This window comes from Somniosus microcephalus, chromosome 1, assembly GCF_052327205.1.
Source record: "Somniosus microcephalus isolate GS21.2 chromosome 1, FLI_Smic_1.0, whole genome shotgun sequence".
NCBI lineage: Eukaryota > Metazoa > Chordata > Chondrichthyes > Squaliformes > Somniosidae > Somniosus > Somniosus microcephalus.
The window spans coordinates 64,999,225-65,020,730 of record NC_140987.1 but is presented as its reverse complement, the minus strand read 5'-3'; the positions used below and the strand labels follow the sequence as shown (position 1 = coordinate 65,020,730).

Here is a 21,506-nt window from a genome sequence, read left to right as displayed (position 1 = left end):
CACATCCTGAGAATTAATAAATAAAAAGATGAAGAATGGGTTGGGGGGGAAGAATGAGACAAGCTACTTTGTACAGTTATGTTTATATATAATACAACAGTGCACGTTGTGTTTAGCTCGGAAAAGTGACTACATTTTTGTTATTAGGTTTTCAGTACACGAAATATGGATGCCGCAGGAAGACTGACAATAAAATGGTTCATCGTAGCTACTGTGATGCAGGCAAAAAGCCAAAACCCATCCGCAGACTGTGTAACCTGCAGGAATGTACACTGCCTGTGTAAGTAGCAACTGTTGCTGACACCTGCTCCACTTACCTCAGAAAATCCGCTCGCTGTAAAACGGAACACCGCCGCTTCCTCTGAATTGTAGCCGATTTTGAGAATTTTGGCTGGCCAGATACAGCTAGTGAAATGATTTCCTCCTCGTCAGTAATGGTTCTCCCTTGCACTTAATGGCACAGTTTTAAAGAGTGTGCAGGTACAGAGGGACCTGGGAGTTGATGTGCATAGGTCCCTGAAGGTGGCAGGACATATTGAGAGAGAGGTTAACAAAGCATATGGGATCTTGGGCTTCATAAATAGAGGTATTGAATACAAAAGTGGAGAAGTTATGCTGAACTTTTATAAAGCGCTGGTTAGGCTACAACTGGAGTATTGCATCCAGTTCTGGTCACCACACTTTAGGAAGGATGTGAAGGCCCTTGAGAGGGTGCAGAGGAGATTTACCAGAATGGTTCTGGGGATGGGGGATCTTAGCTACAAGGACAGGTTGCAGAAGCTGGATTTGTTTTCATTAGAGCAAAGGAGGTTGAGGGGTGATTTGATAGAGGTGTACAAGATTATGACAGATTTGGATAGGCTAGACAGGGAATGGCTGTTCCCACTAGTTGATGGTACAAGGACTAGGGGACACAGATTTAAGGTTTTAGGCAAGAGATATAGCGGGGATGTGAGGAAGAGCTTTTTTACGCAGCGAGTGGTGAGGACCTGGAATTCGCTGCCGACGGAAGTGGTGGAAGCGGAGACACTCAGGGCTAGAAATTCAGTTAGGGGCGCCCAGCTCGCCTGGGCGCCGGAATTACCGCTGCGCGCGGAGCCACTTGCGCCAGCGGGAAATTCAGTTTCAGCGCCCCAAGTGGAAGCCGGCCGCTAAACAAGGGTTTCGGCGCCCCGCTTGGGGCGCTGAAACTGAATATCGGCGTGTAAAGTGCCGCAGCGCCACCCACTGCGGCACGGCAGCCTGCGGTACTGCAGGCCTTCCTCTCATTCTTAAGGGGGAGGTGCCTGCAACAGCGCGATCCCCGCTCGCGAGTGCCGGCAAATGAGCCCGGCACCAAGGAGAAGTGCCAGGCTCTCTGGAAACAGCCGGCAATGCCGCGGGGGGGGGGTGTAGGAGGCCGGGGACGGAGGTGCGGGCAGGCGGCCGCCGAAAAAGCGGCCGGCCGCACCTCCACCTTAACTCGCCCCACTACCGGCACAGGTAGGCCCCGTGTACCGGTCGCTGTTTGCGGCCGGCGCGGGGGAGGCGGCAGCAACCAAGTATGGCCAGCGGGGCGATAGCGGGGCGCTGCGCACACCGATGACGTCATCGGTGGCGGCGCAGCGCTAATGGCTAACGCCGCCATTAGCGCCCCGCTAAATATCGCGGTAGGTTTGCACAGTGGCGCAAAAGCCCTCTTTGGGCGCAAACTGGTGGCGCAGGCCACTGAATTTCTAGGCCTCAATGTTTTCAAGGGGAGACTGGATAGGAACTTGAGGAAAATAACATTGCAGGGCTACGGGGATAGAGCGGGGGAATGGGACTGACTGGATTGCTCTACAGAGAGCTGGCACGGACTCGATGGGCAGCATGGCCTCCTTCTGTGCCATTATGACTCTATGGCCTAGAAATTCGGTTGGTTGCGCCAGCGATTAGCGCCTAAAGAGCCCGAGATTTGGGGCGCTACCCAAGTTTTGGACGTGCGCAGTGATCCTAGCGCATCCGGCCATATTGAGTAGCCTGTTCGCGCCAGCGTTAAGTCTTTGCGACCAGATCATGACGTCATTTCATTGTGCAACGCCTTTTTGGCGCCCCTTACCGGAAATTCAGTGGCGCCCCCCTCCGTTTCGCCTGGTGCTATTAGTGACAGTTGGATGGAACGTTACCAGGTCCATCTTGTACTCGGGGGGCGCTCTTTAAAGGGGACAGCACTACTACAAAACTGGCAGCCATTTGGCCTGGCCATTCTGCTCGCTGCTGGAGAGAGTTGCAGACCTTCAGTGGCAAAGACTTGTTGTTATTGAGCCAGAGGAGCCTTGGGACCTTCAGCCCTGTTCAGAGCAGTTGGATCCAGAAAGCTGACTGCATCTTATTCGTCGGACAGAATAATGGGAGCTGCTTCGGAGGGGCACGTTATCCTTGCTGAACAGCTGGCAGGGGCACAGAGACGGAGGGAGAGAGGGCCGGGATTGGTCGGAAGGAGGAGGGCCAATGGACGTCGCCAAATCCGACCATATGCTGCCAGGGTTTTCAGGCAGCAGGTCTCCTACCTTACCATGTCGGAGGAGCAGTGTCTGTGACACCTGAGATTTGGTAAGGATGTTGTCTCTGAGCTGTGCCACCTGCTTGCTGGGGATCTGCAGCCGCGGATACGGTGCAAACCTCTCTGTCGGTGGCCATGAAAGTGACTGTTGCGCTTGTGGTAAACCACTGTTTGTATTCCACTGTGTACATGCCTGGACATGCCTCGGCTGACTCCTCCCACAAGTCCTAGTATAAAGGTGACTGCTCCCCAGCCCCTTTGTATTCTGGACCGGTCGACCACTCGAGGCAGACCTTCATTCTTTTGTTAATAAAAGCCTTTAGTTACTCTCTTAACTCTCAGTCTTTTATGAGTAATTGATAGCGCATCAGCGCTCAATTTTTACGCCAGCGGATTGTTTCAGGCAGCAGCTGGGGACATTTCTAATATCTCTCAATTTGCGGTGCATTGCTGCATCCGGCAAGTTACAGCTGCCCTCTACAAAAGGAGGCGCAAATTCATCACCTTCCCTCTGACCCTGGAGAAGCAGGGAGAGCGTGCACAGGGCTTCGTGGCTATTGCGGACTTCCCCATGGTGCAGGGGGCCATTGATTGTACACACGTGGCTTTGCGGGCGCCATTGCAGAATCCGGAGGAGTTCCGTAACCGAAAGGGCTTCCACTCCCTTAATGTGCAGCTGGTCTGTGATCACCGGCAGATGATCATGGCGGTGAACGCACAATTCCCTGGCAGCAGCCATGACGCCTTCATCCTGCGGCAGACCTCAGTGGCTGACCTTTTTGAGGCCCGGATCACCCATGAGGCTGGCTTCTGGGCGACAAGGGCTATCCTCTCTGCCCATGGCTCATGACCCCGCTCTGTTTGCCCACCACCCCGGCAGAAGAGCTTTACAACAGCAGCCATCAGGCCACCAGGAACATTGTGGAGCACACAATTGGTGTGCTGAAGCAGCGTTTCCGCTGTCTAGACCATTCGGGGGGTGCAATACAGTACTCGCCGGAGCATGTGGCGCGCATCGTTGTTGTCTGCTGCATGCTCCACAACCTGGCCATTCGATGCACCCAGCCAATGCCAGCCAACCCTCAAGGTCCAGCAGAGCAGGCGGACGAGGAGGTGGAGGAGGAGGAGGAGCATGCGGGCGAGGAGGATCAGGAGGAGGAGGAAGATGGGAGGGCTCCAGAACCTGGAAGGGCCGTTCGTCAGAGGCTCATAAGGACTCGGTTCTAGGCCCCTCGGACGGAATGGTGGCTGTGAATCGAACAGCGCCCTCCGGTTTGCTGTAAGCCTATGAAGGCATCGATGATTGTAAATAGTGTACAGCTCGATTATAAATAAAAAGTTTTCTTTATTTTCAAACAAGTGCTTCCTTCCAGCATGACAACGTAATGGCAACAGAAATCATAACTAACAAACTAACAGATAACTGTGTGGCAACCCAGCGAAACTAACCAAACCATAACAAACAAACACAACAGGTGTGGACTGCCTTAAAACCGGAAAAAGAGACGTCCAAGCACCTCCCTCTACTGGTGGCCCCTTGATGGAGACCGACGACTCTTACGAGGTCGGCCCCTTCCCTCCCTGCAGCTCCTCCATAATTGTACCCCAGTGGCTGGGTCAAGGCTGGGGGACGCCTGCTGAGTGTCTGAAGGCGCTGAAGCCCCTGAGGGACGGCCTGGCCAACCTCTGGGCTTGGAGGTCCCGCAAGCAGGCTGCTCCAACTGGGCATGTCTGCTAGCAGTGTGCCGTGCAGGTGGTGGCAGCTGCTCTGCTGACGTGCCAGAGTTGGCATCAGGACTGGTCACATGTAGAGAGAGGACACCTGCACCGTGGCCAGCCGACACACTGGCACTCTGACGGTGCCGCACCGGATCATCCGCCGCTATCGACTGCTCCACAGATTCATGGCCTGTTGTGGTGCTGCAAGGGCCTGGGGTGATCCTGCCTGATGCAGCTACGGTGGCAGCAGTGAGTGTTCGCGTGGCCTCAATCTGCGTGTGGACGAGGCCAGCAAGTGACTGCGTGGCAGCAGTGAGGACCTGCGTGGCAGGTGCCAGTGCTTCGGAGAAGCCATGAACAGTCCTTTCCACTGCCTCGGACAAGCCCTGGACAGACCTTTCCATTGCTGCCCCGAAGCCCTGGACAGACCTTTCCATTGCTGCCCCGAAGCCCTGGACAGTCCTTTCCATTGCTGCCCCAAAGTCCACCACACTCTTTGCCAGAGTGTCGATGGACTCAAGCATCCTCCCCACTGCAGCCATAAGCTCAGTGTGCCTGAGCCGGGCCTGGGCGCTCATTTCCGCAAGGCTACGCACCTCCTCTGCACTCTGTGCAGCAGTCATGGTGGCCTGCCTCGCCCTCTGTGGAGACGGCCCCCGAGCGTCCCTACCCCCCGCGCGTTGCTACAGGCCGCTGGTCCCTGCAACTGGCTCCTCATCAGAGCAGCCCCCCCTCCCCTCAAGGGAACTACTATCCCCAGTCTCCACATGCGGTGGCTCCCCTGAGGCTGGCACGGATGGTCCGGCTTCCTCCTGGTCGTCGCCTCCGGAGGCACTTGCACTGGCAGCTTGAGGGGTCGGCTCCCGAGCTGGTGATGCAGCATCTGAAAGCAGGGAGGTTGAAGAGTGGCTTTAGCAAAAGGACAGTTTGGCAGCAAGGGATGCAACAGTGCGGCAATGCTATGACATGGCTCCACATTGAGAAAGCATGCTGGCGGGGGAAACAACTGAAAGGTGACAGCTGTAATAGTTGAGAAACTTACCATCGCTGTGGACATTGGGTCGGCAGCTGCAGTGGTGACAGAACCACTCAGACATCCTCCCACAATCTGGTGGACTCTCTCCTCGAGATCCGTCAGAGGCTCCACTTGAGGACGGCCTCCTCCGGTGCGAAGCTGCTCCTTTCGATTCCGTGCCAGCTTGGCCTGCAGGGCAAAGGAAGGGAAGTGATGTTACATGATGCCCTGAGTTATCATATCATGCCCCCCATGGTGGAAGAGCCCTTACATGATGCCCTGAGTAATGTTCTCATGCCCCCTATTACGTCCGTGAATAATTGAGACATGGACTGCAGGAGTGGAACAAAATAAGTCTTTACTGGTGGAAGTCAATAGTGAAACTAAAAACACAGAGGCTCACTAGCGCCTTTTATACAGGGGTGGTCACTGCCAGTACTGCAGTCTGAGACCAGTTATTCTCTTAAAGGTACATACACAACAATTCCTCCCCTTTTAGATAAACAGTACATAACATTCATTTAACAACTAAATGATAACTAATTACAATCACAATTACTGCTGCTAGATACATTGGTTAAGTTTAAGCAATTATAAGTTCAGTCTTTGAGGAGGCTTCCTGATTCTGTCTGGATAACGCCTCTTTGGGGTATCAGGTTCTTCTGGCAATGTTGAGTCGGGATCAATGTCGTTGTTTGGTTCATCTGCTTCCAATATTACCGGTTCTGCGGTAGCTGCAATTGGAACGTCGATTTCATTACCAGGTGTATCAGATCGTGGTGTGGAGTTGACGTTTTCCAGTGACTCTAGAATCTGGTCAACATGGCGTCTTACAATGCTCTCCCCAATGTCCACGGTATACATGAGAGGTCCTTGTCGTGTACAAATCGTTCCTGGCTGCCATTTCTCAGTGCGGTAGTCCCGGGCCAAAACTGGTTGACCTATCTTAAAACTCCTGGTCGGCCTTTCATTCATATTCTGAAACTTCCTGTTCTCCACATCTCTTCGGACATTTGGCTTAACAAATCCAAGCGGCATCGTAGTCTTCGATTGAAGAACATCATGGCTGGAGTTTGGTTGGTAACCGCATGTGTCGCATTCCGGTAGGCAAACAAGAAGTTGTCCACCTTGTGTTGTAGGGGTATATCTTCATTACACATTGCCTTGATAGCCTTCTTGAATGCTTGGACAAACCTCTCGGCCAATCCATTAGTGGCTGGATGATATGGGGCAGATGTGTAATGCTTAACACCATTGTTCTTTAAGAACCTCCAGAACTCTTCAGACACAAACTGTGGTCCATTGTCAGAGCAAATCTGTTCAGGCAGCCCATTCCTGGCGAATATGGTTCGTAAAACTGTGATAGTTTTTTCCGTGGTGGTTGAGGGCATTTTTATTACCTCTGGCCACTTTGAATGTGCATCCACCGCAATTAAAAACATCGAGTCCATGAAGGGACCAGCAAAATCAATGTGCACCCTTTGCCATGGAGATGCGGGCCACTCCCATGGATGCAGAGGAGCTTGTGGTGGGGTGTTTTGGACCTTCTGGCATCCTGCACAGCTCTTGGTCATCTCTTCGATTTCTCTATCGATTCCCGGCCACCGCACAAACGCTCTGGCTAAGTTCTTCATTTTTACCCCACCCAGATGACCCTCATGAAGCTCATTGAGCATTCTATCCGTCAACTTAGGTGGAATTACTACTCTGGATCCACACATCAAGGTTCCTCTGCACACTGACAACTGTTCTCTTCTCGGCGAGAATGCTGGCAGCAGTGGTTCGCCATGTGCTGGCCATCCCTTCACCATTAAATCATAGACCCGTGATAGTGTCGGGTCATTCCGTGTTTCCTTTTCTATGTTTGCATTCGTCACAGGGAGACATTCGACTATGGTCGAGTGGAATAACTCCATTGGATCCACTGCAAGGTCTTCTTCTTCCACCGTCGGCAACGGTAGACGTGACAATCCATCAGCATTTCCATGCTGTTTAGTTCCTTTGTACTCGATGTCATATTGGTGTGCCCCTAGGAAAAGGGACCATCTCTGCAGCCGTTGTGCTGTCATTATCGGTACGCCCTTCTGAGGGTTGAAAATGGAGACAAGAGGTTGATGATCAGTTAGTAGAGTAAATTTTTGACCGTGCAGGTAGTGATTGAACTTATTCACCCCCCACACTAGGCTGAGGGCCTCTTTGTCAATCTGGGCGTAGTTACGCTCGGCAGAAGTTAACGAGCGTGACGCAAAAGCTATCGGCCTCTCTAAACCATCAAGGAATTTATGTGACAGTACCGCCCCAATGCCGTAGGGAGACGCATCACACGCCAGCCTGATTGGCAGTGCTGGGTTGTAGTGAGCCAATACTTCCCTTGAAGTGATTAAGTCCTTACTCTTCTGAAAAGCACGCTTACAATCATCGCTCCATTTCCATGCTACCCCCGTTCGTAGCAGGGCGTTCAGTGGGTGCAGAATTGTCGACAAATTCGGCAAAAACTTATGACAGTAATTCACCAATCCGAGGAATGACCTCAGTTGCGACACATTTTCAGGCGCTGAGGCCTTAACAACCACTTCAATTTTGTCAGGGGACTTATGTAACCCCTCTTCATCAATCACATGGCCACAATACGATATCTGTTTCTTAAAAAACTCGCACTTGGGGCGGTTGGCTCGCAGCCCATGTTCCCGTAGTCTAGTGAGCACCTGTTCTAGGTTGTTAAGGTGTTCACTGTCATCTTCACCTGTCACAAGGATGTCGTCCAAGTAACACTGAGTCCCCGGAATCCCTTGCAGGACTTGTTCCATCGCTCTTTGCCATATCGCCAGAGCCGATGCTACTCCGAATACCAATCGATGATACTGGTAAAGACCTTTGTGAGTGTTTATCGTGAGATACTTCCAAGAGGACTCTTCAACCTCCATCTGCAAATATGCTCGTGCTAGGTCAATTTTTGTAAAACGCTTCCCTCCAGACAGTGAGGCGAAGATGTCTTCTATCCTTGGAAGAGGATATTGTACTGTGTGAAGGACAGGGTTCACCATCACCTTGAAATCCCCACAGATGCGAATCTTCCTTGGCTCCCCGGACTTATTGCTTAACGTTTTCTTCATGACAGGAACGATGGGTGTCGCCCACTCGCTCCAGTCGACCTTAGACAACACGCCCACCTTCTCCAGATTCTCCAGCTCTGCCTCGACGGCTGGGCGAATTGCATATGGTTCCGGTCTTGCTTTGAAAAACTTGGGAACTGCATTCTCTTCTATTTTTATCGAGGCGGTTACGCCTTTAAGCGTGCCCAGTTCTTGTTGAAATACCTCTTTGGCGTTAGCTAAGATTGTTGACAATCGTCCAGGAGTGACGTCTTCATCTTTTTCACCGTCCACCGTCATTGCATGAATGGAGTGCCAATCTAAGTTTATCTTCCTGATCCATTCCTGTCCCAATAACGGTGGTCCACCATTTGGCAGTATGTAGAGATACAATTTCCGTATTTTCTTGCCGTTGTATTCGACAGGCACCCTTATTTTTCCCCTGGGGTATACTTTTTGCCCCGTATACATCGTCAAGACGATGGATGTCTCTCTCAAGGGTATGTGTGAAAATAGCCGCTCGTAGTCTCATCGATTCATGACGGTTAGCGCTGATCCTGTATCCAATTCCATTTTAATTTGGGACCCTGCTATCGTGAGGGTGACCCAAATGGTTCGGTGATCCTCTTTTGCGATTACATTGTGAAGTTTGAGACAGCTTAGTCTCCTGTTTTCGAATTCACTATCGCCCATCTGGTCTTCGGAACTACTGTCCGTCATCTTTTGTACTTTCTTGTACGGTTCCTTAGTAGCCTTTTTGTTGTCGCTGGTCTTCTTCCCAGACCTGCAAACTCGTGCAATGTGTCCCAGCTTCCCGCATTGCCTGCATATTTTGTCTTTGGACGAGCAGTCCTTCTGGTCATGGTTAGTTCTGCCGCAGCGATAACATTTTGCAAATCCCCGTGTCATTTCGTGGGTGCCGTATCCCTGTGGTTTTTGTTGAATTTCTGCAGCTCCCCTGGCTGCTGCTTCATACGATACTGCCACGCTGAAAGCCTTATCTAGCGTCAGCTCTTTCTCTGCAAGTAACTTCTTCTGTGTTCCTTCACTCAGGAGTCCACAGACAAATTTGTCCCGTAGGGTATCTGCCAGTCCTGCTCCGAACTGGCAGTGCTTTGATAGCTTGCATAGTTCCGTAAGATACTCAGCATTGCTCTCATCTTTGTGCTGAGTTCTCCTGTGGAATTTAAATCTTTCTGCTATCAACAGCGGTGCAGGGTTTAGGTGTTCCTGTAGGACAGCAATAATTTCGTTAAAACTCTTCGCCTTCGGTTTGGCTGGAGTAATCAGGTCCTGCAATAGGCCGTACGTTCTAGCACCCATTAAGTTTAGCAATATCGATGCCTCTTTCTCCTCCGCTATTTCGTTTGCCTCGAAATATACCTCGACTCTTTCCACATACGTGGTCCAGTCCTCTATTGTATTATCAAAAGCAGTGATACAGCCAGTCTTCGGCATCTTGCAAATCTAAAATGGCGCCTCCCGCGCTTTGCCTTCTTCCCCGATTTAACAAAATGGCATCTCCCGCGCTTTGCCTTCTTCCCCGCTGTTGTTAACGCTGCTTTCCACGGTTTCTTGCGCGTTTAATATTTTTTTTTATTATTTTCCCGTCGTGGAGCGGACCCTCTGGGACACTTCCCTCCCTCTTCTTAGGTCCGAACGCTGCCCGGCTTCGAAGCACCGGCCGCGCCCTGTGTGCTCCACCCTCTCTCTCTCTCTTTGCTTCCCGACTCGCTGCCCGGCCCTGTTACAGAGCCACCTGATCGAGCTCTAGCCCGCCGCAGCCCAGGAAGGATCAGTGCACTACCTGCCACCAGCCCGATTAGCTGGGAAACCACAGACCGGGGAACCAAGCCTGGCTCTTGACAGTCTCTCCTGCAAGTTTTCAATCCGACGATTTGGAGGGCGGTTGTCCACGGTTGACGCCCATTTCTCGAGTTTCTTTGGATTCTATTTTTTTTCTTTCTTCTGGCTTTGACCTTCAAAAACGTCGTCTGAGGTGCTGCCGAGTCATAGAGTCATAGAGTTATACAGCATGGATAGAGGCCCTTCGGCCCATCGTGTCCACGCCGGCCATCACGCCCTGTCTAATCTAATCCCATATTCCAGCATTTGGTCCATAGCCTTGTATGCTATGGCATTTCAAGTGCTCATCCAAATGCTTCTTGAATGTTGTGAGGGTTCCAGCCTCCACAACCCTTTCAGGCAGTGAGTTTCAGACTCCAACCACCCTCTGGGTGAAAAAGTTCTTTCTCAAATCCCCTCTAAACCTCCCGCCCTTTACCTTGAATCTATGCCCCCTAGTTATTGACCCTTCTACTAAGGGAAAAAGCTCCTTAGTATCCATCCTATCTATGCCCCTCATAATGTTGTACACCTCAATCATGTCCCCCCTCAGCCTCCTCTGCTCCAAGGAAAACAAACCCAATCTGCCCAGTCTCTCTTCATAGCTGAAGCGTTCCAGCCCTGGTAGCATCCTGGTGAATCTCCTCTGCACCCTCTCCAAAGCCTTCACATCCTTCCTGTAGTGTGGCGACCAGAACTGCACACAGTATTCCAGCTGTGGCCTAACCAGTGTTTTATACAGCTCCATCATAACCTCCTTGCTCTTATATTCTATGCCTCGGCTAATGAAGGCAAGTATCCCATATGCCTTTTTTACCACCTTATCCACCTGTTCTGCCGCCTTCAGGGATCTGTGTACTTGCACACCCAGATCCCTCTGACCCTCCGTCTTGCCTAGGGTCTTACCATTCATTGTGTATTCCCTTGCCTTGTTAGTCCCCCCAAAGTGCATCACCTCGCACTTTTCCGGGTTAAATTCCATTTGCCACTGTTCCGCCCATCTGACCAACCCATCTATATCGTCCTGCAGACTGAGACTACCCTCCTCGCTATTTACCACCCTACCAATTTTTGTATCATCCGCGAACTTACTGATCATACCTTTTACATTCATATCCAAGTCATTAATGTAGACCACAAACAGCAAGGGACCCAGCACCGATCCCTGTGGTACCCCACTGGCCACAGGCTTCCAGTCACAAAAACAACCTTCGACCATCACCCTCTGCCTTCTGCCACTAAGCCAGTTTTGTATCCAACGTGCCAAGGCACCCTGGATTCCATGGGCTCTTACCTTCTTGACCAGTCTCCTGTGCGGGACTTTATCGAAGGCCTTACTGAAATCCATGTATACCACATCCACTGCGTTACCCTCATCCACACACCTAGTCACCCCCTCAAAAAATTCAATCAAATTAGTCAGACATGATCTTCCCTTGACAAAGCCATGTTGACTATCCCTGATTAATCCTTGCCTCTCCAAGTGGAGACTAATTTTGTCCCTCAGAACTTTTTCCAATAATATTCCCACCACTGATGTTAGGCTCACTGGCCTGTAGTTCCCCGGTTTTTCCCTACTCCCCTTCTTGAATAATGGAACTACATTAGCGGTTCTCCAGTCCTCTGGCACATCCCCTGTGGCCAGAGAGGTTCTGAATATGTGTGTTAGAGCCCCCGCAATCTCTTCCTTTGCCTCACCCAGCAGCCTGGGATACATTTCGTCCGGGCCTGGGGATTTATCCATTTTTAGGCCTGCTAAAACCGCCAATACCTCCTCCCTCTCGATGTTAATATGTTCGAGCATATCACAGTCCCCCCCGCCCTATTTCTATGTCTACATCGTCCTCCTCCATAGTGAAAACAGATGCAAAAAATTCATTTAGAACCCCTCCTACATCTTCCGGCTCCACACACAGATTTCCACTTTTGTCCCTAATGGGCCCTATTTTTTCCCTAGTTATCCTCTTACCCTTAATATACTTATAAAACATCTTAGGATTTTCCTTTATTTTGCTCACCAGTGTTATTTCATGGCCCCTCCTTGATCTCCTAATTTCTTTTTTAAGTATCCCCCTGCACTTTTTGTACTCCTCTAGGGCTTCCTCCGTCTTTAGCCTTTTGTATCTGCCAAAAGCCCTCCTTTTTTTCCTAATCCATTCTCGTATATCCCCTGACATCCAAGGTTCCCTGTGGTTTTTGGAACCACCCTTGACCTTTACGGGAACATGTTGCCATTGTATGATCTCAGTCCCCCTTCTGAAAGCCTCCCATTGCTCCGATGCGGATTTTCCTACAAGTAGCTGATCCCAGTCCATTTTGGCCAGATCCTGCCTTATCCTATTAAAATCGGCCTTCCCCCAATTTAGAACCTTTATTTCCGGCCCATCCCTGTCCTTTTCCATGACCACCTTAAATCTCACCATATTATGGTCACTGTCACCAAAGTGCTCACCTACTAGCACTTCTTCCACTTGGCCGGCCACATTCCCTAGAATTAGGTCCAGTACCGCCCCCTCTCTTGTAGGGCCTTCTACATGCTGGCTCAAAAAGCTCTCCTGGATGCACTTTAAGAATTCTACCCCCTCTGTGCCTTTCACACTCTGACTATCCCAGTTAATATTGGGGAAGTTGAAATCCCCCATTACTATTACCCTATTATTTGCACATTTCTCTGAGATTTGCCTACATATCTGTTCCTCTATCTCCCCCTGACTGTTTGGAGGCCTATAGTACACTCCCAGCAAAGTGCTTGCCCCCTTTTTGTTTTTAAGCTCCACCCATATGGCCTCATTAGAGGAACTTGCTAATATGTCATCCCTCCTTACTGCAGTAATTGACTCCTTAATTAATATTGCGACACCCCCTCCTCTTATACCCCCCCCTCTGTCTCGCCTGAAGATTCTGTACCCCGGAATATTGAGCTGCCAGTCTTGCCCCTCCCTCAACCATGTCTCCGTGATAGCAACAATATCATACTCCCATGTGTTTATCAACACCTTCAGTTCATCCACCTTATTTGCAAGACTCCTTGCATTAAAATAGATGCCATCCAGCCTTGCCCTTGTATATTTGCCCTGTCTACCAAGCTGACTTGTTTATTTCTCTATAATTGGCAGCACATCACCCCCTATTTCAGCTCCCCTCTGTAGCCCATCCCCCTGCCAAGTTAGTTTAAACCCCCCCCAACAGTGCTAGCAAACCTCCCCGCAAGGATATTTGTCCCGCTCTGGTTCAGGTGCAACCCGTCCGACTTGTACAAGTCCCACCTTTCCCAGAAGCAGGCCCAGTGATCCAGGAAAGTAAAACCCTCCCCCCTACACCAACTCTTTAGCCACACATTCATCTGCTCTATCCTCCTATTCCTATACTCACTAGCACGTGGCACTGGAAGTAATCCAGAGATTACAACCTTCGAGGTCCTGCTCTTTAATCTGTTACCTAGCTCCCTAAATTCTTGATGCAGGACCTCATCCCCCTTCCTACCTATGTCGTTGGTCCCAATGTGGACCACGACCTCTGCCTGCTCACCCTCCCCCTTAAGAATGCCCTGTAGCCGCTCAGTGACATCCATGACCCTGGCCCCAGGGAGGCAACAAACCATCCTGGAGTCACGTTTGCGGCCACAGAAACGCCTATCTGTTCCCCTTACGATAGAATCCCCTACCACTATTGCTCTCCCACTCTTTTTCCTCCCTTTCTGAGCAGCAGAAGCGTCCCTGGTGCCAGGAAGCTGGCTGCTGCTGCCTTCCCCTGGTGAGTCATCCCCCTCAACAGTATCCAACTTGGTATACCTGTTTGAAAGGGGGATGTCCGCAGGGGGCCCCTGCACTTCCTGCCTGCCTCTGTTGCTCCGCCTGATGGTCACCCAGTTTCTTTCTGCCTGTGCAGCCCTACCCTGCGGCGTGAACAACTCGCTAAACGTGCTATCCACGACCCTCTCAGCATCGCGCATGCTCCAAAACTCATCCACCCGCAGCTCGAGCGCCGCAATGCGGTCTACAAGTAGCTGCAGCTGGATGCATTTCCCGCACACATGGTCGCCAGGGACACTGGCAGCGTCCCTGACTTCCCACATGGAGCAAGAGGAGCAGAACACGGGTCTGAGCTCTCCTGCCATGACTTACTCCTTTAATTAATCTAAAAATTTATTCAATACCCCAGTTACAGGTATACTCTAGGGCGCTTTATTGACCAACTGTCCTCACTACAACACAGAGACCCTAGAAATTTAACACCACAGAATTCAAGCTTGTAATGAAAAGAGAGAAATACTCACCAACCAATCACTTACCTGCTCCCTGGTGACGTCACACCCCGATTACTTTTTACCTCTCTGCAACTTCTGAGCTCGCAGACTGGAGTTTGGTATGTCTCTCCTGGCCCCGCTGCCACCTTAAGTACCTCGCCGCCGAGTCTCCCACAGGTCCCGCCTCTCTCGCTGCCTGCCGCCGCTGCTCTGAGGCCTCTCCTGGCCCCGCTGCCGCCTTTTGTACCTCGCCGCCGCCGAGTCTCCCACAGGTCCCGCCTCTCTCGCTGCCTGCCGCCGCTGCTCTGAGGCCTCTCCTGGCCCGCTGCCGCCTTTTGTACCTCGCCGCCGCCGAGTCTCCCACAGGTCCCGCCTCTCTCACTGCCTGCCGCCGCTGCTCTGAGGCCTCTCCTGGCCCCGCTGCCGCCTTTTGTACCTCGCCGCCGCCGAGTCTCCCACAGGTCCCGCCTCTCTCGCTGCCTGCCGCCGCTGCTCTGAGGCCTCTCCTGGCCCCGATGCCGCCTTTTGTACCTCGCCGCCGCCGCCGAGTCTCCCACAGGTCCCGCCTCTCTCACTGCCTGCCGCCGCTGCTCTGAGGCCTCTCCTGGCCCCGCTGCCGCCTTTTGTACCTCGCCGCCGCCGAGTCTCCCACAGGTCCCGCCTCTCTCGTTGCCTGCCGCCGCTGCTCTGAGGCCTCTCCTGGCCCCGCTGCCGCCTTTTGTACCTCGCCGCCGCCGCCGAGTCTCCCACAGGTCCCGCCTCTCTCGCTGCCTGCCGCCGCTGCTCTGAGGCCTCTCCTGGCCCCGCCGCCGCTTTTGTACCTCGCCGCCGCCGCCGAGTCTCCCACAGGTCCCGCCTCTCTCGCTGCCTGCCGCCGCTGCTCTGAGTTGCAGGTAAGTTCGTTTCTTACTTGTCGCCAGTATTACGTCTGTGAATAATTGAGACACGGACTGCAGGAGTGGAACAAAATAAGTCTTTACTGGTGGAAGTCAATAGTGAAACTAAAAACACAGAGGCTCACTAGCGCCTTTTATACAGGGGTGGTCACTGTCGGTACTGCAGTCTGAGACCAGTTATTCTCTTAAAGGTACATACACAACACCCCCCATGGTGGAAGAGCCCTTACATGATGTCCTGAGTCAAATGTGGATGTGTGTGACCAGAAAGGGCCATGGGTGCTTGCTGACAGATGGCCATTGGGGTATCACGCACCCTGTAGCCATAAAGTCAGGTGCTCATGGAGGGATGCATAAGTTTACATTAACTCCACTCACCCTGACGACCCGAGTGAGGTCGTTGAATTTCTTCCGGCACTGGACAGGGCTCCTGGTCGCCATGCTGCTGGAGTTGACCCTCAGAGAAACATCCCTCCAAGCTCGTCGGTAGTCCTTATGATTAGGCCTCCTGCCATTGTCTGGGTATAGGACATCTCGCCGGCGCTCCACTGCGGACACCAATTCCTCAGAGACTCAGTGCTGAAGTGCTCTGCTCTCTGCCTCACCCTCTCCATAGGATCCAAGGTTGTTGCGCCAGAGAAGGGCCTGCGCCGATTTGCAGGCCTACAAGGCGCAGAGTGTGGATGCTCGAGCTGCCTGACCCAACCCTTTACGAGCTGGCCGGCGCCGGGAAGTCTCGTGGTCATCGGTATTTGAGAGCACCTGCGCTGCGCCCGCCCGCCCCGATATTGAGTAGCGCCGGCATGTTAGTGCCTTAGGTGCCCCGTGTAACGCCTGATTTCGTGCCTCAATCACCTTTGGGGCGCTGCAACCCAATATCGCACGAGGTGTCGATAAGTTGCACCTGGCTATAAAACTTGCGCTCCGCCAATTCTAACGCCCCAAGCGGGGCTATACCCAATTTCTAGGCCTATGACTCTATGGGCTGGATTTTCTCAATGGGGAACTTTTGGAGGCGGGACTCCCACTTGTCGGGTTTTAGTCCCGCCTCCATCGACTTGTGGCCAACCCATTGACCTTGTTAAGCTCGCCCAGCAGGCTTGGCTTAGGCCAATTAAGGGAAAGCCGGCTACAGGTGATGTCAATGAGTGACGTTTCATCTGTCAAGTGCTTTTGACAGATGAAATGTCAGCGTTTGACGGCTCTGTGAAGATGTCAAACGCTGACAGTCTGTCCTCTAAGCTGAGTCCTTCCACTCAGACTCAGTTAGCGAGCTCTCCTGAGCAGAAAGCAGAGGCTGCAACTTTTGACAGTCCAGCGGCCATTCTGCTTTCTGTGCCAGTGAGCTCAGGGACTCCCGAGACCTGAAGGAAGAAGTAAAGGTAAGTAAAACTTATTAAAACACTTTACACTCACCTCACACACTTACCTCTCTACACCTGCACTCGTCACTCACCTGCACACTGGACATCTCGGCCTCTCCGACCCCTGTAGACCGATGGCCCACCTCGCTGACTCTTGCGAGGTTCGGAGCTGTTGGGAAGCCCAAACTTCAGGGCTGAAAATAGGGATTCTCCAAAAAGCTGCCTGTTCACTACCTGTTAACAGGCAGCTAATTGGCACTATTCCCCTTCCCGCCTCGGGGAGGCGGCTCCCAGCGCGGGTCGGATACCCGTCTCCTGGGAAGATGGCACGGAGGCGGGTTGGGTACCCGCCCCCAGATTCTGCCATTTTCCCGGCAGTCCTGCCTCCTTACCTGCCTCCCCAGGGCTGGCAAAATCGCCCCATGTACTTTAATGGCTCCCCTTTGCACTAATGGCTCCCCCTGGCACTATTTGTTCCCTTTGGCACTAATGGTTTTGCTAGGCATTATAACTGAACCAGGCGGCTGCTGAAGGATTGACAGCTTTCCAGTTTTTGTTGGAATGCGTGGAGACAAAAGCCGGTGGGAAACAGCACTCTGAGGTTTTCCATAACCGTTCATCACCAATGAAAATTCTTTACAACCCAGTTCCCCTCAGCTGTGGCAGAAATCCTGGCCGCAGTTGGCATGAGCCATTGGAACCAAACAAATAAACATCCCTTTGTGCAGTGACACAAATACTTTACCACTGAGCCTGTGTTCCCAGCCTTCTCTGTTCACTGCAGCAGGCACTATTCTGGTCTAAACACTGACATTTCTGGAGGGCTGCTCAGCTGGCGAAAGAGTGGTGGGGCAGACCTTAAGTCCACTCAAGCGGATCCCCAGTCTGCCCAAGCATAAGACCCTAACCCCGTCCCAAATCCCGGGGGCGGGGGGGGGGGGCGGGCACAATCGTTTCCACGGACAGGGTGGGCGACCAATCAGTGGCTGAGAGGGGTTGGGGCCATTCATCAGGCCGCAGTGGAGCTCACGCCGGCTGTCAGTTGGCAACTGTTCCACTAAGGGTGTAATGGACGAAATTCTTGGCATAGCAAGGAACTCTCCCAGCTGCATCCTGATGTGGTAAGGGGGTGAAGGAGTGGCTTCCCTTGCTGGAGAAATAGTCGCATTGAAAAAACAGGATGGAATCTTGATGGAATTGGGTTCCACCCCAAATTGTGGTCCATGGTGGTTGATCCGTCTGCCTGTTGATCCAAGCTGGGACTTTGGGCCCATTTTATATAATATGGCTATGCCAAGAATTTCGCCCATTACACCATCAGTTTATATAATAACCCAACTGATGAGTAAGTCTGTTTAACACCAGTCTAACTCACTGATTCCTGCCCCGAACAAAATCCAGGGGCCTGAAAGTATTTCTGTGGGTTAGTGGTCTGTGAGCAGTATGTATTGCTGTTACTGATCCAGAATGTCTGATGTCATTTCTACTTCTTTCCCTCTGCTGTCAGAGCCAAGATTTTAACTTTTGTTCCGTGTTTATTTGAGGTTTCGTAATCCTTGTTTCATTTCTCCTTTCCTTATTCCCCTTTAACCGGATACCAACTGCGGCAGAAAAGGGAATCAAGGTCTCAAATCTTTGCCCGTGCTGCCCTGAATTGGTAACATGGCACAAGAGAGTAGCTGCCGATGAACCTCTCCGGATGTTTCTGAACAATATAGCTGAGGTCATGACCTCCCCATTATAGAGGGTGCTAAGCACAGGCCTACGTCCTACCACTCTATGTTACTGAGCTTGCTGGAGCAGCCGTTTTCCAACTGTCTGACGGCAGTGAAACAGAATAGCAGACGCTGCGTATAACGGGCGGCCGATCCAATACTGCTCATTTTCGCCACCGCTCAAGACGAATTTCTAGGCCTCTGTGTGCATAAATATGTCCTATTTGAGGATTTTGTATATAAGGGAGCAGGTACCTCTTTAACCCCAACTGACACTATGTAAACGCATGTGGGGTTAAACAAGCCTCACTGCCGTTGTCTATCCAATTAATGCAGCCACGATACTGATAATCAATTTATAAAATCTTCCTAAACAATTACAGATATTTATCTTCAATTAATTAGCTCTCTCTAAATTAGTTCGAAAGCTCTCAACAATCTGTCGTGCCTCATTACCGGTCTCCTTGTTTGTTCAGCAAAGTCCTCAGTTAATGCTCAGAATATTACAAGGATCTGCAAATTAATTTGATTTCGTGTCGCCCCTTCCAGCTGGATAGCAGAGGAATGGGAACACTGCACAAAATCCTGTGGAAGTTCGGGACACCAGATCCGCACTGTTCGCTGCTTGCAGCTGCTGGCCGATGGAAGGAACCGCTCAGTGCACAGTAAATACTGCACCGGGGAACGCCTGGAGAGCCGCCGAGCTTGTAATCGAAAGCCCTGCCCGGCACAGTGGAAGGCAGGACCATGGTTAGAGGTCAGTGTGCAGGCAGGCTTCACATCAATGCAACAATCGTTCTTTTTTAAATCAGCAGGCTTTATTACGCGTCGCAGGCCATCCCATTGGTTTTGTTAGGAAGTTGCATCTCATGTTTGTGCGAGAATGGTAATTAAAATCATAGAATCATAAAATGGTTACAGCACAGAAGGAGGTCATTCGGCCCGTTGAACCCGTGCTGGCTCTGTGCAAGAGCACTTCAACTAGTCCCACTCCCCCGCCCTTTCCCCGTAATCCTGCAATTTTTTTTCCTTCAGGCACTTATCCAATTCCATTTTTAAAGCCACGATTGAGTCTGCCTCCACCACCCTTTCAGGCAGTGCATTCCAGATCCTAACCACTCGCTGCGTAAAAAAGATTTTCCTCATGTTGCCTTTGGTTCTTCTGCCAATCACCTTAAATCTGTGTCCTCTGGTTCTCGACTTTTCCGCCAATGGGAACAGTTTCTCTCTATCTACTCTGTCTAGACCCCTCACAATTTTGAACAACTCATGAAGACACCCTCCATGCAGTAAACAATTAAGTGTTGTTCAGTAAGAAATAACAATGGCTTTGCATTTTCTCAGGCAGTACAGGCGCTGTATGAAAAAGAGAGTGAGGAGCCTTCCCACAAATAATAATTACAACAGGAGAAAAGGAGAGAAAGACAATGGGCTAAAAATTCATGTACTTACTGCCACTCCGTAGCGCCATGAAATGGCGATAAAATGGCGGCCGCCGCTCTTTCGCCAGCTGGTGGTAGGTCCCACAGCGGCCGCCATATTGTTCTCCCTCTTTGCGCTGCTGGTAACTGGCAGCACACTTGAAAAAAATAGCGGCGTGGTGACGTCAATTGGCCGTGCAACGCCAACTTAACATCACCAACGCTGAATACGTCGCTGGGTCCTAAGCATGCCAGGTTAACCTGGTGTGCAAGCAGGCTGACAGTGGTGATGTCCACAGCTCTTAAAGGGACACACACACATCATTCAAGTAAGTTTGAATTTAAGGCTTTGGACTGTTTTTTTTAAATTTTATTGAAGTGGTGGCTTGCTGCAATAGATGTGAAAAGATTTTTAAGTGTGTAGGGAGTGCTGTTAGACACTTGCAAGGGCTCAGATGGTAAATGAAGGCCTTGGAGAAGACAGAACATGCTGCGAATACTCAGCAGGTCACGCAACATCCGTGGAGAGAAAAACAGAGTTCATGTCTCAGGTCGACATGCTGCCTGACCAACTGAGTATTTCCAGCATTTTATGCTGTCATTTCACATTTACAGCATCCGCTTGCAGAGGGAAGAGGAAGACACAGAAGAAGAAGATGCAGAAGAGGAGGAAGCTGAAGAGGAGGAATATGACGGATATGTGGCCAGAATATCCGGAATGGATTCATCCACCTGCAGTCCCACTGGCTGGGCAGGCTGCCTCTTCTTGTTGACCCATTGACTGGACAGGCAGCATTTCTTGGGTGTGTGAAATGAGGAAGGCACAAGGGTGGAGTTGTGGTGAGGGGAGGGCAGAAAAGCAAGAGGTGCATGCCAGAAGGAGGATAACGCACGAGGATACCAGCATCTTGTATCCTATCAGCCTCGCTGCTGGCCAAGGGCTCAACCATGCCCCTGCCAAGAATGGCCTGCACCGTCTCCTCCAAGGGGATGAGGTGAGGCTAGGAATGGGAGATATTCCTCATCATTGGTGCAGATTGTTGGTAGGTGAGTGATTGGGGGTCGTGCATTGAGCAGTATGTGAGGCTAGTGGTCTAGTTGGTAGGAGACGGCTTTTGAAGACGCATTCAATGACCTTGACCAGTGGTCTGAGGTTATGAAGCTTCTTTGGGCAGTGGAGCCAGTTGGAGGGGGAGACACTACTGGCAGTGATGGCCTTAGTGATGTACTCGCACATCGTTCTTTCTGGAGGGCCTCCTGGCCCCTGTGGGTAGACGGCCGCTCTTGCAGTGTTGACCCCCTGCACAAAGCTGGAGTGCTGTGTGTGAGACCCTCAGTGCCCCTTCCCTGTCTTGTTGAACCATTTGTGTTGGTGCTGAGGCAGTTTTCCCATTTGTTGAGGTTAGGAAGGTAATTCAGCTTTAACAGCTGAATATTCACATTTGGAACTTCTTTTAAATGTTGAATATTTCTTAAAAGGCAGAAAGGACTGAAAAATGTATTGATTCACTGCATTTTATTTGGTTTTGCTTCAGTGTGCATGGCCCCTTTAATTCTCAGACCTCTTCATTGCCCACAATTCCTCACAGAGGGTGCGGGAAGCTGCAACGCTTGGACAGGAACTTCGCCACCAGGATAGCATTGCACGGAACGTGAACACTGCACCACC

The 21,506-nt window shown here is 51.3% G+C and overlaps 1 protein-coding gene across 1 annotated transcript in view; it reads left to right on the top strand.

The window, feature by feature from the left end:
- The window catches only part of LOC147124145 (A disintegrin and metalloproteinase with thrombospondin motifs 3-like), a 463,277-nt gene that overhangs the window by 422,914 nt on the left and 18,857 nt on the right, over window positions 1-21,506 (top strand). The window contains exons 16-17 of the mRNA XM_085982801.1: window positions 148-280; window positions 18,966-19,173. Of these exons, the coding sequence (XP_085838927.1) occupies window positions 148-280; window positions 18,966-19,173 (341 nt within the window). The remainder of the gene's footprint in view (window positions 1-147; window positions 281-18,965; window positions 19,174-21,506) is intronic.